This window comes from Anolis carolinensis, chromosome 2, assembly GCF_035594765.1.
Source record: "Anolis carolinensis isolate JA03-04 chromosome 2, rAnoCar3.1.pri, whole genome shotgun sequence".
NCBI lineage: Eukaryota > Metazoa > Chordata > Lepidosauria > Squamata > Dactyloidae > Anolis > Anolis carolinensis.
In genome coordinates this window covers 59,382,852-59,401,049 of record NC_085842.1, presented here as the reverse complement: position 1 = coordinate 59,401,049, position 18,198 = coordinate 59,382,852, and the positions used below count along the sequence as shown (strand labels likewise).

Here is an 18,198-nt window from a genome sequence, read left to right as displayed (position 1 = left end):
CTTTATTTCAAATTGGATGTAACTCTTTGAAACAGTCTATAATGTACAAAGTAAAAGGAGAAAATCTGAGAAAATAGTTATGCCAAGTTAAAAGATTTAGGTGACTACAGTTTTGGAAATCTGATACTGTTCTCAGTAGAGAAATATCTCAGAATTGAAAGACACAATGGTACTATTTATTATATATAAGAACATGTGACTTCTGAATAACAGATTACTCATATTTCTTTCTCCATTCTTGGACAGATCAGCTGGTCTTCTTGATTCAGGGATGCTTGTCAATATTCAGCAGCCAGTAATACGAGATGATGGTACAGTGCTGCTGGCTACAGATTCCAAGGTAGCATTTCTCAGATTTTGTTGTACGTTCATATTTTATTATTTCATTCAGTTGATACCTTACTATATATGAACATATAAATTGCTTAATAGCCATTCTCAACTTTTATGACAAGACTGATAAATATGGAGTTGAGTATATTCCATTTCTGAAGACTAGACGGCTTAAATTAATTGGCATTGTACAGTATTATGTCATTTTAGTTATGGTTTCACTGCAATTTTTCTCTTTTTATAAGCAGCTACCCTGTTTCCCCTAAAATAAGACATCCACAGAAAATAAGACCTAGTAGAGGTTTTGCTGAATTGCTAAATATAAGGCCTCCCACGAAAGTAAGACCTAGCAAAGTTTTTGTTTGAAAGCATGCCTGTCGAACAGAACACCAGAGCATGCAGGATCGGTAAATGTACATACCATAGATTGTTGTACATGGAAATAATGGTAGTAACAAGAAATTTTTGATAGGATTCACAGTTTGTCTGGTTATGCTGGTTTGTGATGACAACTACTGTACAGTATATAATAAATGTTCAAATTTTTTGTTCAACAATAAATGTGAATTATTCTTCATGGAAAAATAAGATATCCCCTGAAAATAAGACCTAGCGCATCTTTGGGAGCAAAAATTAATATAAGATACTGTCTTATTTTCAGGAAAACACGGTATAACATGGGAGAGGCATAGATGTTTTTAAATTAGTAAACATTTCATGTAATTGTTTTATTAATATTCACAATTGTTTGGCAGGCTGAAACAAGCCAAGGTGCCTTGGGAACACTAGCAAATGTTGTAACATCACTTGCCAGCATCAATGAGTCGCTTAATAATGGAGACACATCAGAAATCAAGCAAGAAGACCAATCTGCAAGTGAGATCACTCGGTATGTACTTAGCATTAGAAGCTTACTTTGTCTGATCTCTGGTCTATTATAAAGTCGTTAATCAATTGATTATAGTAAGATGTCAGCATTGGTAATTGGCTATTGATAATAGGTATTGTCCTCTTTATTAACATTACTGTTTAGGTTATATTTGCCTTCTGTCGTCAACCTGCATCGATTTTTTTACTTTAGTGCTACAGTGTATTTGTTACGAATAATAAAATAATCCAAATACTTAAGGTTTGTTCTTTGTGGACATTGTGTACTGAGATTTTTTGTCACTGCAATGATAGGATTCTATCACAGAATTGCTGGAATAATCTGACTCTCAAAAATTACCTTTAAAATCTAGCTTCTGCCCCTAAGAGCAGAGTTCTGTGGCAGTAATGAGTGAGATGCTGAAGGATGGGACATACAACCCCTTCTGCTCAGGCAGTATGTTGACAAAAAACCAGGACCTCTGCTGGGTCTGACGGGGGGGGGGGGGGGTGATTTATCATCATTAGTGACCTGCACCTCAGCATCCTCCGCCCCCAAAAGTGGTTTTTTGGGTTTTTTTTGTTTTTGGTATTTTTAATTCTTACAAATCTGCAGATTCCACTTCCTTACCTGCTCCTGTTGCTATTTGGTTTCATGAGAATAGGTATTCAGACAATAAGTTCACTGCTAGTGTATACAGTAATATGATTTCTCTGTAGGTGGAATTATCATTTGCTTTATTTAATTCATAATGCGTAACTATATTAATATACATTAAAGGGAACTTATCTGACAGGCTTAATCTTACCTGCAGGGCATTTGACACTTTAGCTAAAGCACTTAATACTGCAGATGGTGCAGCAGCTCAGAATGCAGAAGATGGGATGGACCCTGCAGGTGGTGGGAATATTCATGTAATCAGTAGGGATCAGTCTACCCCGATCATTGAAGTTGAAGGACCCCTGCTTACAGATACCCATGTGACATTTAAGGTGTGTGTTTCCTTAATACTATTTTGCAAATGTATCATGAAGTCTTTAATTTTTAATTAAACTTTCATTTCCCTTGCAGTCTTTTTAAAGGACTTTTTTTTAGTTCTCTATCTAATTTCTCTAATTCGTAAACTATTAAAAAGAATATTAATTCATAATATATTCCTAAATTTCAAACTTGTTTAGATACTAATATCTGTATGTATTGCAACACAGTTTCAAGAAATGTAACCATAACGAAGCACTAAAAATTTCACTTTATATCAAACCGTTCTTTTTCACTTTTTCAAACCGTTTCATTTCAGCTTTCATTCAAGTTGACAGTTTTTATAACCACTCTGAAAAAAACTTGAATTAAATATACACCAGTATTTGAATGTTTAAATAATTAACTAGGTCAATTGTATTGGTCTATAGCATGGATCTGCAATAGAAGACCCACTAGTTTGTGGTATGGTAGAGTCTCGCTTATCCAACATAAATGGGCCAGCAAAAAGTTGGATAAGTGAAAATGTTGGATAATAAGGAGGGATTAAGGAAAAGCCTATTGAACATCAAATTACGTTATGATTTTGCAAATTAAGCACAAAAACAGCATGTTTTCCAACAAATCGACAGAAAAAGCAGTTCAATACACGGCAACGTTATGTAGTAATTACTGTATTTACGAGTTTAGTACGAAAACATTACAATATATTGAAAATATTGACTACAAAAACACTGACTACTAAAAAATTGACTATAAATGAAAATAGAATTGCATAAAATGAACTTACAACAGCAACATTGTCGGAAGTTAAATCCGTAAAAAGTTCAGTCCGGTGAAGATTTTTAAATATCTGCCTAGAGAAACAGTGTGGATCCATGTGAGAGGCAGACTGCGTGGGATAATACAGAACGTTGGTATAAGTTAAGGTTGGATAATGAGACTCTACTGTAGTTCAAAGTGATACTTGTGTAATCCTGTATCACCATAAGAAAGAAAAGAGAGGGGATTAAACAGCATCTTGAAGACTAATTTATATATTTCAGAAAAGCTTCCATGGACTTCAGTCCACTTCAGATCTCCGCTTCTTGCCCTCCCTGACATGTTGTTTTAAAAAGTATTCTATTACTGTTTTTGAGGGGGGGAAATGAACCTCAGTCTTTTCCATTTTTTTACAGTTAACCATGCCTAGCCCAATGCCAGAGTATCTCAATGTTCATTACATTTGTGAGTCAGCATCCCGGTTGCTTTTCCTTTCCATGCATTGGGCGAGATCTATACCTGCTTTTCAAGCACTAGGGTAAGAAAATAGTTTCTTTTTCATAAGGAATTAGTCACATTTTCTGTATATACTGTCAAAATGCAATTCTCCATCGTGGTCCCTGTGAAATTCGCACATATGATATTGCCTGCGCAGACAGCTTCGGAATCTTCTAGAAAGCTCTTTTAGTACAAAATGGCAGTAACCCCACCCACTTTCCCCATAGAGTATATATAGCCAGTGGGAGGGACTACTGCCTCAGTTCCTTTTGTCCGCCGCTTCAAGCAGCAGCTATGGAATCTTTCTATTCTTTGACTAGCCAGTTTTCTTTTCCTTTTAAATCTCTTATTTATTATAATTTTTAATCTATTAAACTATTTTTACTTCATATCAGGTATTGACATGTACCCCCTTTTAAAGGTTGTTCAGCCTGTGGGGGGAAAGTTGCCTGAGGGACATGCTACGTGCCTCCCTTGCCTGGGAAGGGCCTTGTGGTTCAGGCATGCCAGGTGTGTCTTTCTCCCCAAACTCGCTAGAACAGCGAGTCTGGGCTGTAGTTCTCTCACATGAGCAAGCCCTTTTTTCCCCTCACCCTGCTGAGGGAAAGGCCTTGTGCGGCCTTGAAAGGCCTCTTACCTTCAACAGTCAGTCTGCCACTGCCTAGCCTGCTTCTTCGATCAAGCTAGGCTAAGGAAACTAAGTCCTTCGAACTCCTATCATTCCAGGGTGTCTCCAAACAGTTGGAGAAACCTAAAAGCAAAGGCGATTCAGGCTGTGGCCTTAAAACGCCTCAGGACTGCCCCTGGTGGCTGTTCCTCTTGGCCACTCTCAGAGGAAGCGTGAACACGCAGGCGCAGATTCTGCCCAGACTGCCTTTTGAGGCAGGGATCGCTCTGGCGCTGGCCCCCTGGCACTCTCAGCTTGCCACCACTGGGATGACACGCTCCAGCATGGGCTTTCTCCCGCTGCCTGGCTCTGTACTGCCCTCTTCCCCTGTGCCTTCTTCGGGAGCAAGGGAAGAGCGACTGAGCTCCGCCTCTGCAGCCTTCGGGAGCAAGGGCAGAAACCTAATACCACCCTCTGCCTCCTTCCGGAGCAAGGGCAGAAGGGCTGAGCTCCACCCCTGCCCCTCTGCATCCTTCGGGAGCAAGGGTAGAGAAGCCTGATATCGCCCTCTACCTCCATCACGAGCAAGGGCAGAGCGGCGTGGCCCCACCTCTGCCCCTCTGCATCCTTCGGGAGCAAGGGCAGAAGCCTAATACTACCCTCTGCCTCCATCGAGAGTAAAAGCAGAGCGGCTGAGTTCCACTCCTGCCCCTCTGCATCTTTCGGGAGCAAGGGCAGAGAAATCTGATACCGCTCTCTGCCTCCATCAGGAGCAAGGGCAGAGCGGCTTGGCCCCACCTCTGCCCCTCTGCTTCCCTCAGGTGCAAGAGCAGAGTGGCTCGGTACCGTCCTCCTCCCCTCTGACTCCCTTGAAAGCAAGGGCAAAACAAAAGCAGTCGCTCCACAAATCGCTGATAAAAAGCGCTCAACTCTGCCCCTTGTGGCTGATGTTGCAGTGGTGTGCGCAGGCACAGGCGTTTCCCTGTCTGCCTGGCTTTTATGGAATGTGCTGGTTTCGACTTCCTGAAGGCATCAGAGTCCATTTCGACAGCTGAGGAGCGCTTACTCTGCACTGCCCCGATGCTGGCCCCAGCAACGACAGAGGCTCCAGAACCTGGCAACCTGGATTCGCTGCTTCCCCTGCCAAGGCATTGCCTGCGGATAAGGCCTCCTTGCCAATGTACCTCTTATTGTATAGATATTGTTATTGTTATTATTATTATTAGAAGGTCCACTGGACATCATCATCATTATTGTTGTTGACACAACAATATTGTATGACACAGCAAACAAGATAGATATGCTGGATTTGGTATCACAAAATCACAAGTTGAACACTTCCCAAGCGTTTAGGACTGTGTGATGTATTTTCGGATGATGCACACAGATCCCAGTAGGGTGGCCTTTTGCAGTTGGCAGATCGTAATTTTGTCAATGTCTGTTGTTTCCAAATGCCGGCTGAGATCTTTTGGCACGGCACCCAATGTACCGATCACCACCGGGACCACCTGTACTGGTTTCTGCCAGAGTCTTTGAAGTTCAATCTTGAGGTCCTGATAGCGGCTGAGTTTTTCCTGTTGTTTTTCGTCAATGCGACTGTCACCTGGGATGGCAACATCAATGATCCAAACCTTTTTCTTTTCCACAACTGTGATGTCTGTTGTGTTGTGTTCCAGAACTTTGTCAGTCTGGATTAGGAAGTCCCACAGTATCTTTGCATGTTCATTTTCCATTATCTTTGCAGGTTTGTGATCCCACCAGTTCTTTACTGCTGGGAGGTGGTACTTGAGGCATAAGTTCCAATGAATCATTTGGGCCACATAGTTGTGCCTCTGTTTGTAGTCTGTTTGTGCGATTTTCTTACAGCAGCTGAGGATATGATCAATGGTTTCATCAGCTTCCTTACACAGTTTGCATTTTGGGTCATCAGCTAATTTTTTGATTTTGGCCTTAATTGCATTTGTTCTGATGGCTTGCTCCTGGGTTGCAAGGATCAGGCCTTCTGTCTCCTTCTTCAGGGTCCCATTTGTGAGCCAGAGCCAGGTCTTCTCCTTGTCAGCTTTTCCTTCAATTTTGTCAAGGAACTTTCCATGCAATGTTTTGTTGTGCTAGCTGTCAGCTCTAGTTTGTAGTGCGGTTTTCTTGTACTGATTTTTTTGTCTTCTATGCTTTGAGGAGTTTCTGATTTTTGACTTCAATCAATTATTATAATCAATTATTATAATCAATATCTATTATTATTATTATTATCATCATCATCATCAGAATGATCAATGTGCCAATGTGCACACATGGATATTCTTATTGTTCTTGTCATTATGAGGGCCAGCGGACATTGATATTATTATTATTATTAGATTGGCTAATGGACCAATGTGCCAACGTCAATATTATTATTATTATTATTATTATTATTATTATTATTATTATTATTATTATTATATTTGAAATACAACAAGATGAGTCCACAGCAGACACTCTGCTGGCTGTTTATTGGATCACACGTTGGACACTCCCCAAGTGTCTAGGACTGTGTGATGTATCGGCGAATAATGTGCGCAGATCCCAGAAAGGTGGCCTTCTGCAGCTGGCAGATGGTAATTTTGTCAACGCCGATTTTGTTTAAGTGCCAGCCAAGGTCTTTAGGCACTGCACCCAGTTTGCCGATCACCACTGGGACCACATTGACTGGCTTGTGCCAGAGTCTTTGCAATTAGGGTGACCAATGAACCAACGGACTAAAATCAATATTATTAATCTTATTATTATTGACACAAAGACACAGCAAACGAGATATATATGTTGGATTTCGCATCACAAAATCACGAGTCGAAGACTTCTCAATGATGATGATTAGAAGGGCCAATAGGCCAACCTAGCTTGGCTTCCTCGGTAAAGGCCAAGCCCCTTCCACCAGCTGGGGAGCTGCTGTCAGGCACATCCTCATGCCGATCTTTCAAGTGCTGGGGTGTATGGAACCTAGCCCCAATACTTAGCCTGCCACTCTCATCGGGCCCACTCGGGAGACCACCTGCTGGTTTTGGACGCCCGGAAAAGTGGCCCACACCTACTCGCCACAACCCACTAGTGCCACTCCTGAAGACCCTCCCGCCAGATTCGAGGATCCGATATCAAGGGAGTCGGTCTCAGACCTCGAGCTTCCCTTCGTCGAGCCCATCAGCCAAATGGATGCAAGTACGTATAGCGGCCGCTATTGGGAGATGTCTTATGGGGTTCCTTACCTCCATCCAAACTAGGGCAGTTTCTGGCATTGTCCTCCCCAAGGAAGTACCCTCGTAGGCTTTCTGCCCCAGTGCCTCCCACCCTATTGGCAGCTTCCATTTCCATGGCTAATGTTGCCACCTTTATGGTTGCTCATCAGGTTACTGCCTCAAAGGCGTCCTCTATGGGACTCTTCGGAAAGCACCCCAGAAACCGTGGTTATTCCAGATCACCCGGTGTTACCCTCTCCTGATGAAGCCAGTGTTCTTTTCTGCCTTGATGGTGCACACGACAAGGGCTTTGTGCCTGCTCACGGCTAAAGCACCTGCTCCGGCCAATGATCCCATTTTTCCTTTGGAGCAACAGCATTCACTGGCACCTACAATATTGCCCATGCTGCCCTTCTTTATGCATCTGGCCAGATCATCAGACCCTGCACTGGATCCCGTTATGTCCAAGCAAATAGACCCTCTCTATCGCATTGGCCTCACTTCTGCTGATAAGCTGGCTCACCTGTCTAACAGAGGATGTCCACTAAACACTCGTATGTGTACAAATGGATCCATTATTTCCACATCTCCATCCAGTAAATTCACTGTAGGTTTCATTCCTTCATGATAGGTGATCAGGACCTTTGTTTTAACGTCATGCCGTTGGCCTCACTGCTGTCCCTTCCATGTTTTCACCGGGTGTATGGCCATTGTTGTGACCCTCTTCGCCTCAGGGGCACAGCAGTGACTTCTTTATCATATTCCCCTAGTTGAAGAAGGTAGTGGCTTCACCAATGTTGTTTTACGAATGCCTACTTTTGCATATTGATTGGCTCTTGGTGTCGCAGGTCGCTATCCCTTATGTTAGGCTATCGGACATAACAGCTTATATTGACAATGAGCTACTGGTCGTGAAATCCAAATCCTGACTCCAGTCTGACATTCCTTCACTCTCCCATACTGTCCAGATAATGGGTGCCTCATCTCCAGATCGTCACTCTCATAGGCAATCCAGCTGATGTCAGTTATTGCTGGTCTCGCCCAATCAGTACTGGGCCATATGACTTAAACAACTACAGTCACCCCTCTGGAAAATCTGAAGCTCCTCTCTCTACAGGTCTGGCTTCTGGAACTGTGCAACCGCCTTCATGATAGCACATCCACGCTTCCCCCCATCCCTCCAGCTGCCCGCCAATCACCCTTTGGTGAACCAGATGGTCAAATGTGTGTGTGGTACCCTCACTCCGCCCTCTGACTCCTCAGAACACTGGCCTCGAACTCTTCCCTCCACAGATGGGGAGCACACCCAGAGAACATAGCTATGCAGGTCCCCTGGCCCAAAGTTGAGGCCTTCAACCATATCAATTTCTTCGAATCATTAGTGGTCAAGAGGACTCTCTGGGGTTTGTACCCTCCCTGGAGGGGGGGGGGGAGATGACTTTAATCCTAACGGGCAATACAACATTACAATACAACTCGATATCAACGAGAAAAAGGCGAGCTCCCTCTCACTTCTACCACTTAAGTCTCTGCATCTGGAACTAGTGCATCCCCAGAGGGATTCAACTTGCTGCCCTTCACCTCCCAGGGGAAGAAAATGTGCTAGCTGACCAATTGAGCAGAGCAACTCACGCCAACCAATGAGAGTAGATCCATTGACCCAAAATACAAGTATTCATTTAGGCTGCTTATACCTGTAACCATTTACAAACATTTACACAACCCACTTATGTTCCTATGCAGTATCATGAAGATACTATAAGGTGTTCCTGTGATGGCAGGATTATTTAGGGAGCATTTCCTTTATATTTGGTTTCTGGCTTTCCCTTTGCCTACTGGACAGGAAGTCCATTGATCAGTTTTGAAGAATGAGACTAGGTCGGAGCATCTGAAATTCATATAATTATTGAAGGCCAAGTCTTTTCTTCACAACTGCAAGGCTACAATTCTCTGGTGTGACATCCTTCAAGGCTGTTCTTGGGAGGCAGGGAAAAAAATCTTCCAGTGTTAGCACATTGCGGTGGAGAGCAACCCCTGGAGATCACTCTATCCTGCTTAACACTCCTACAGGATGTGCTTTTCTGAGCTCTTCAAATTCTGTACTACAACCATCTTAGAACCCCCTTTTGTGTTTGCCTTACCTTGGTCTTCTCTTTCTACTTTCAGCTTTTCTTTCTCTCTTGAAAAGCCAGATGCTCATTCTCCCTTTTTTTTTTTCCAATTGCGCAATTGGTACTATCGACGAACTATTTAACTCCAGGGGGCATTTAGCAGTGTCCAGCTCTTCCTAATTCACTTGACACAGTTCACATTAATCTTTCCCTTTCATCCCAATTATTGTCACCTGGTCTCACCTGAGTTCCCCTCCTCCAGTCTTAGGAAAGACCCCACTTAACTGTTGCTTCAATCCATCTAATACTCTGTTCTCCTTTTGGACTCTGACGCCATGTGTACAGTAGTCTGATCTAGGCCTCATTTCCCTTTCATCTGAAAAACAACTAACCCTATCATTTCCCTGCTAAGCTATCACCAAATACCTTCTCCACTCCTTCCCACTAATACTCACCAAATCCAATAAGTGTGTTTTCTGTTTCTTTATACAAAAACATTTGCTCTATTTCACTTTCTTATCCCAATATACAACCTACATCCTTTTCATCATACCAATATTCCTGTGTATATTTCAGTATATTCTGTTAATACCCTCATTCTTTTCAATTCTACTGAAGTCTGAATTGGCCTTGACATTAGTCACAACCTCAGTCCTGATTTGTATAGCACAACAGACAAACAAGCACATCTCCACAAAAATGAAATTAAGTTATATAATATTTGTTTTTATACATTTTTAGGCAGGACTGCAATACAAGTCTTGTGCGTGCCTGCTGGAATGAACTATTTACTTTAGGCCTTGCACAATGTGCACAGGTGATGAGCTTGTCCACTATCCTGGCAGCTATTGTCAACCATCTGCAAAATAGTATACAAGAAGGTATGTCTGGTGTCATTTTAAATATTGTAATACTAAGTCTACTTACAAAATGTTTAGGATATCTATCAAAAGACTGGAGCATAATTTTATAGTTTATATTTCATAAATATTAGTTCCATTTATGCATGACTCGTTAATAGTTCATATTTGTGTTGAAATCAGGGCAGGGACATAGTTTTACCCGATACCTTTGTGTTTGTTTTGCCCCTTATCTGCATTTTTAGTGTAGATGTCAGCAGTGTAACCAATGCACAAGCAACTGCTTGTTGTTAGAGCTCCACATAACTAGGAATGTCAGCTCTTCCATAGGAGATGCTGCTTAGTACGGTGGGATTCCATTTCAAATATCTGTGTTCAATATGTGGATGACAAAGGTAGGAGAAATGATATAATGAGAATGGCTAAAGGTACTACTACTGCTTCAACACAGAAATGCAAGTAATAGGGCTATTATTTCAGCATGAAAGAAAGCCATAAAAAGAAAAAAAATGTTTCTTTGTCGCTGTTTCCTATATTAAAAGTTGATGGCCCTTTTCTCTTCATTGAGACACCGTTTCTTTGGTTTGAAGGGTATCTGTTTGTTACAGACTGAGAGATTGATGCCTAAAATTCATTTCTTCCTCTTGTGCAGTATCTAGACTTGTTTAAGTTATAAACTTTCATGGCTTCCATGCATATCAAACTATATATTTATCTTCTAGATTCCTTTATTCTAGATTCCTTTATTTTATCACTTTTAAACTTATTTATTATGCAATGCTTTTGACACTAAATAAATAAATAAAGCTTCTACTTTGTGAGTGATGTGAAAACTGTGCTTGATCAGCAGATGGGGAGAGAAAAATGAAGTATTACAGTATTTGTTTTCCTGCACACACATTTCTTCCTGTTTATCCTTGTCTTTCATAGAGTTGTCTTCTTTGTAAAATTAGATTGCAAAAACAAATTAAAAGATTCATCAAAAAAACAAGACTTCTTTAGCTTTTGTTCGTTATTAGAATTCTTTGCAGAGATTTTAAACAACTCATATATGTACATTGAAATAACCATGACTTGGAACCTGAACAAAGAAAACTGGTTTCTGGAACCAGAATTCTACTCATCTTATCTCTGAATCCTAATGCATGTATGGAATTATAGTTGCAGCTTAATGAATAAACAGGAATAAGCTCATTGCAGTGGATATTTACTATTTTGAAAACCACCTAGTCACTACATTTTACCAGTGTAAATATTCCCAAATAGTGGATTCTGTGTGCAGGCCTTAGGCAGCCATTTGCTTCTAGAAGGTATTCAATGAGTGGAGAAGATCTGGACTGTTTGTGCACAGTATTTGATAATGCATGTGGACAACATGTTTGCCATGTATTTCTTCCTTTTGGGTAGTTTTCTGCTTTCATCTCTTGTCTCAAACTGTGATCACATGATGGTAGAAATGTCAGCGCAAAAACTGCATACAAAAATGATAATGCTGTCTCGTTAAATTGCAGTCTCAACAAAAGATCTTTTCAGTATGGCGGGCTTGTGTTGGGCTATTTTACATCTTTGTTTTAGGTGTACAAAAGTATTAAGTTAGTGGTTATAATAATTTATTGATTTAATTTGTTAAATCCTTTCAAACTTAATTATAATAGGCAGGTTCCATCCCCAAGCCAGGCCCTCAAAATCAACAGAGCTGATGTAGTTCTTCTGAGCAAGGGAAAAGGCAGGATATTCAGAGGCCATGGAGAGGTAGGTGCCCTACATTTGATTAAGTGTAGGGCTGTAAGATTTTCCAGCATTCCAAGCTGGAAGGTGTTTAGAGAGATCTGTGGAAGCAATAGATATAGGAGAGTACTGGCCTCTTGAAAAGTAAGGAGGGGAAAGAGACACTACAGCAGAATAGTAGTGGTGTATTTCACATTTTAAAAAATAGCTCTTGATTATAGCCAGAAGTAGAATATTTAATATTTAAATGGGCAAATTTCTACTGCACAAAAAAGGCAAGGACCATTTGATCATGTTCACTTGTAATAGGAGTCACTACACAAACAGCCTTTTCCTCCATGATTTGTTTATTGCAAACAGTTTCCTTCACTTCTCTGTTTAGCTCCCACACTGATTTTTTCCTGTCAAGTAGGAAGCTGCTTACTGGCACATTACATAATAAGCCAACTATGGAGAAAATTGTGATGGTTTATTTGGTTGTGTCCACTACAGTGCATATAATGAAGCACCAAGTAGAGTAGAGTCTCGCTTATCCAACATAAATGGGCTGGCAGAACTTTGGATAAGCGAAAATGTTGGATAACAAGGAGGGATTAAGGAAAAGCCTATTAAACATCAAATTACATTATGATTTTACAAATTAAGCACCAAAACATCATGTTTTCAACAAATTGACAGAAAAAGCAGTTCAATACACAGTAACATTATGTAGTAATTACAGTATTTATGAATTTAGCACCAAAACTTCTCAATGTATTGAAAACATTGACTACTGAAAGGTAGACTGCGTTAGATAATACAGAATGTTGGATAAGCGAAGGTTGGATAAACGAGACTCTACTGTAGTAGCATGTTTCACTCATTGTTTCTTGCCCAAAATTGGTGGGCTGGGCTGGGAGCTGTGAATCAAAGGTTACAGTTGGTCCCCATTCAAGAGAAATGTACTCACTGATATTCACAGAATACTTAATTGCATTAAAAATAGATGTCTACATAGTTATTATTAATATAGATTATGCTTTATAATATTTAAGTTATACTGAAATGTATATAGTATACAAAGTATATAGCCCTTAATAAAGACAAATGGGAAAGGAAATTATTGAATGGAAACCTTGGGATGATTATTCTATGTTATTTATTTATTTTTATTTATTTGCGTTGATTTTTACCCCGCTTTTCTCCCGCACCAAGGCAAGACTCAAAGCGGCTAACAATACAATAAGAACATACAAAGTAAAAATTAAAACGGATTAAAAACCCAATAAATTCCTTATAGCAACCTGGTTATCTAAAACTGTCCATAAAAACTCTGTTAACAAATATAAGACACATTTTATGTTGTGCGGATTGCAAATGTAACTCAATAGAATTAAAAACAGGAAGATTGTCCTTCATATTGAGCAGGACTCTTTCCATAATCCTTCACAGTTGAAACTTCTTGGCATTGTATCTTATATTTCTGAAAACTTAAAGGTTAATTTTCCTCGGAGATCTAAAAAGTTAAAGATAACTTGATAGAGGGATCATTCTTTGACAGTGATCATTTTTCTGCCTTCATGGCCTGACTTTCCTCTTGTAACATTATCATGAAGCAGAAGTATAAAGGTTAATTGACAAAAGGTTGTTTCTCTCTCCCAGATAAACATTAGATTGAGTCTCCTAGAATTTGTTTCTCATATTTGTAGTTCACCTGAAGCATGCTGTTGTTTACAAAAACCATTATTGTTCTGTGGACATAATTCCATTCTCAGCTGCTCCAGTGATTTCTTCTTTCTGAGAGTACTTCAATTGTCAATTGCTCCAGTAGTTTCTTCAGGAAACAAAGAATACCCAGAAGGCATATTTCATCTTCCAGACAGTATAACACAGTTTATGAGGCAACTCGGGTCACTTGGCATGAGGAGTTTCTCCGAGAGTATACCAAAATAATAATTTTTAAAAACTCACAATAACACCTGTGCCAGCCTATCCACTGGATGAGCTTCCAGCCAGGTGAAGATGGTCCAAGGACTTTCATCAAATGAAGAAGTTTGCATGCAGGCTAGAAGTTGGGATGTTAAAAGGATGTCCTCAGGTGACAAAGGCCCACAATAGTAGTCACAGGGAAATGTGTGCCATAGAATTGTAGACTATAGCCATTTTGTTGTGTCCTGAGCAGAATAAAGAGTGTAAAACAACAATTAATATATTATGTCAATGATACGATTGCATTCGAATATATATTTTGTTTCACTAATTGCAATACCTCGAGATCTCTATTCAGAATACTCAGAATCTGAGTTCTGTAGAAGCTCCTCTGAGCTGGTTAAAAGGTCAGAGTTTCAGAAGATGAGATCAGTATCATCCTGGCCTCTAGGTAGTAATCCTCAACTAAGAAATACAAAATAGTTTCTGACAGCCTTTCAGAGCTGATACAGGAAAACTAAAACCTCTTTCCAAGGTAAAAAAAAAATGAATTTCTTCCCTCTGATTGTGATCATAGTCTAGTGCCCAAAATAATATAATATCAGGTGATGTCATTAGATCCTTTGGACTTTGTTTCATCATCCCTAAATCTTATACTTCCCAAAGGGAAAGTTTTAAATTCCATGTATGTGCTTTTGGTATGATGCTTATAAGTCTGTACCAGGAGTCTGTTTGATGCTATTTGTCCCATTCCAGTAAAGGAATTCACCTGGAAGGTAATATTCCTCGTGGCAGTTACATCCTTTTGGACAGCTTGTAAGTTCCATGCCCTTTCTCTCTAGGCCACATGTGTCAAATTCAAGACCCACAAGCCAAATCTGGCCCGCCATGTTATTTTATGTGACCCTCCTACAACTCTTCTATTCCTCATCATTAGACATCATGATTAGGGCTGATGGGAGTTGTGATACATTAACACCTGGAAGGCTGCAGTTTGTTCTGTTTAGTCAGGAGAGTGGGGTTTGAATTTAGATACAAGACTTGTGGATATGATGTCTGATTTTAAAATGTCCTTTAACCTTTCTCCAACCTCAGAACCACAATTGCTGTTGGGTTGCAAATCCTATTATCCTAAGTCTGCATGACGGATAATAAAAAATTATAGAGGTTGTCGTCCAGTAACATCTGGGGACCCAAACTGGGTAAAAACTAAAGAGCACCGACCACTATGAAAAAAATTATAGTTGGCTCTTTATCCAAAGATTCTCTGTTTTATGGAAGCATTGAATGTTTGCAGTTTGTATGTTGGAATCTGTCCTGAGTCCCCTTGGAGAGATAGGGCGGAATACAAATAAAATTTTATTACTATAGAATCTCACTTATCCAACACTCGCTTATCCAGCGTTCTGGATTATCCAATGCATTTTTGGAGTCAATGTTTTCAATATATCATGATATTTTGGTGCTAAATTCGTAAATACAGTAATTACAACATAATATTACTACGTATTCAACTACTTTTCCTGTCAAATTTGTTGTACAACATGATGTTTTGGTGCTTAATTTGTAAAATCATAACCTAATTTGATGTTTAATAGTCTTTTCCTTAATCCCTCCTTATTATCCAACATATTCGCTTAGCCAACGTTCTGCCGGCCCATTTATGTTGGATAAGTGAGACTCTACTGTATTACATATGTATGTCCATGGATTCAGCAGCCCTTTGAAGACAATGGTGAGGCTGCTGCGGCCCTCGATGAAAATGAGTTTGATACTCCTGCTCCAGGCCTAGAATCTAGGAACATAGTGTAGCTTTCATCTGGCAAGGGTAATTTTCCAATCAGACCCAGAATTTATTTCAAAATTAAATACTGTATTTCCTTTTAGCCAGAAAACGGTGCTACAATATGTTTGCCTTGACTTATCTCATGCCAAAGTGAATACATGGCACAAGCTAGTATATGAAGTACTTTTGAAACTTGCATCAGATACACCCCAGATTGAAGATTCTTGACTGCTTGTTCATATCTTATACAATGCCACGTCCTCCTTATTTTTCTAATGTAAAAAAGCTTTTTCGGGATACCTTCTTCACTAGCTCGAAGATGTGGGAGCAATTTTGCTTTGGCTCCTCCCAGGCATTTTGGTTTCATAACAGGTGTTTTTAAACCCAGAAACGTAATCACATTGTAGGAGAAATGCAGGGTATAAATACAATTTATTTAATTAACTAATGGAGTGCTGTTTCCAGTTTACTTCCTGAATTTAAAAAAGCCACTCCTGACTCCAAGGAAGGTTAAACTTGGCAAAACCGTCCCCTGCAACCTCTAATGCGCACAGCAGGTAGATGGGACCTCCTAAGCTGATATCATATCCAGTGCTTATTGCCTTCCTGTCTGAAAGCTCTTATATTCAATTTCAAAAACACCTCTGAATAATCCTTGCCTTAAAAACCCTTTGAAATTTATGAGTTCATTATAAGTCAACAGTCAGCTTGAAGGCACAACTAAAGGATTTCCTCTTTTCAGGGCCAAAATTGATTTCTGTGTTGGCTTTTTCTTCCTCAGCTTTTTCTAGTTTGGTCCACTGTCTGTGTACTAGAACAGATACTTCAAGGAAAGTCCAGTTTTCCAATCCTGAGTTGTTGTTCCTTGTGCAAAACTCTGCTATTTTTCACATTTTCACATTGTCTGCATTCTTAATAAAACAGTACTGGATAAGTGTTCAGCATATGCCATACTCAGTAGAACAGAGGAAAGTGATGAGAACAGTTGTCAAAATTATATGGAAGAAAGATGTGAGAGTAAGTTGCTGGTTCTACCTAAAGTTCCTACCAAGTTGCATGGGGAAAATATTGTACTTATGTGAATAAGGCTATATCTAACTATAATAGAATAGATTCTGCTCCTGAAAAAGTAGTTCTCAATAAAGCAAAATGTATATTTCTGAATACATATAGATACCATTAGAAGTGGTAGCAGTCTTTCAAACAGTAGTATATAATATGTCTGATTAATTTTACTTTTCTTGTTAGCTTGAATCTAAAACTCCAGTGAACATTTGGCCACATTCTAAAAGTCTCTGTTACTGAATGTTTCCAAAAGTTTCTGCTTTACAAATTAAAAATCACCAAGTAGCTAGACATGTCACTTTGTCATAACTAATACAGTAGAGTCTCACTTATCCAACACTCGCTTATCCAACGTTCTGGATTATCCAACGCATTTTTGTAGTCAATGTTTTAATACATTGTGATATTTTGGTGCTAAATTTGTAAATACAGTAATTACTATATAGCATTACTGCATATTGAACTACCTTTTCTGTCAAATTTGTTGTATAACATGATCTTTTGGTGCTTAATTTGTAAAATCATAACTTAATTTGATGTTTAATAGGCTTCTCCTTAATCCCTCCTTATTATCCAACATATTCGCTTATCCAACGTTCTGCTGGCCCGTTTATGTTGGATAAGTGAGACTCTACTGTAGTATGAAATGTAACAGTTGATCCTTATTTCCATGAAAGACTACATGGGTCTGAATAACGTAAAATTGGTTGTCTTCTGAAGAAGACTAGCTGTATTACTTAATTCTAAGTAAATGTGTGCTTTCTTAAGAAAATGTGTAATGTTTACTTGTAGATAAACTTTCCGGGGATCGAATAAAACAAGTAATGGAACACATCTGGAAACTTCAGGAATTCTGTAACAGCATGACTAAACTTGACATCGATGGATATGAATATGCTTACCTTAAAGCTGTAGTCCTTTTTAGTTCTGGTAAGGCATTTGGTAATTATTTCACTAGCCTTCCTTGTCTTAACAATTCTTTATATGATGAACTTACAAAAAGTTTATATTCCAATTCCAGCTAAACCAGTGTGGAAAAAACTGAATCATACGAAGGAACATTTTGATTTCTTTCCCAGTTAAGATTTAGCTGAATTTTTTTCCTAGAATCCTGTTTCTACTAGCAGTTAAATTTTTTGGCAGAAGAAGTACTCCAAGATCTTCTGTATTTGTCCTCCTAGTTTGCATAACAGTCTACAATGCTCAAATGAAATTGTGCAGATCCAACTCTGAGCTTCCTCTTAAAGTAGATGCCTTGGTTCCTTCCACAATCCTGCTGATTTATGCTAGCATAATATTAACACAATCTCTCAACAGGATTTCAGCCCTTGTTTTAATTTTTAATTTGTTGGCCTCTGGGAATTTGCTTCTGTTTGTGTTACTCACAGTCAAAATATTAGACGTCTTTTTGAGCACACTATTCTTAATCCCTGTTTTTTCACATATACACATCAAAATAATTCCAGCAACATAATATCCAAT

The 18,198-nt window shown here is 39.5% G+C and overlaps 1 protein-coding gene across 8 annotated transcripts in view; it reads left to right on the top strand.

Moving 5' to 3' along the window:
• Nucleotides 1-18,198, top strand: part of nr2c2 (nuclear receptor subfamily 2 group C member 2) — a 64,755-nt gene that overhangs the window by 31,352 nt on the left and 15,205 nt on the right. For all 8 annotated transcript variants that reach the window (XM_008105317.3, XM_008105316.3, XM_003217743.4 and 5 more), the window contains 6 exons: nucleotides 247-340; nucleotides 1,089-1,222; nucleotides 2,016-2,193; nucleotides 3,358-3,479; nucleotides 10,111-10,250; nucleotides 17,509-17,646. In XM_008105317.3, coding sequence (XP_008103524.1) covers nucleotides 247-340; nucleotides 1,089-1,222; nucleotides 2,016-2,193; nucleotides 3,358-3,479; nucleotides 10,111-10,250; nucleotides 17,509-17,646 — 806 coding nt within the window. The remainder of the gene's footprint in view (nucleotides 1-246; nucleotides 341-1,088; nucleotides 1,223-2,015; nucleotides 2,194-3,357; nucleotides 3,480-10,110; nucleotides 10,251-17,508; nucleotides 17,647-18,198) is intronic.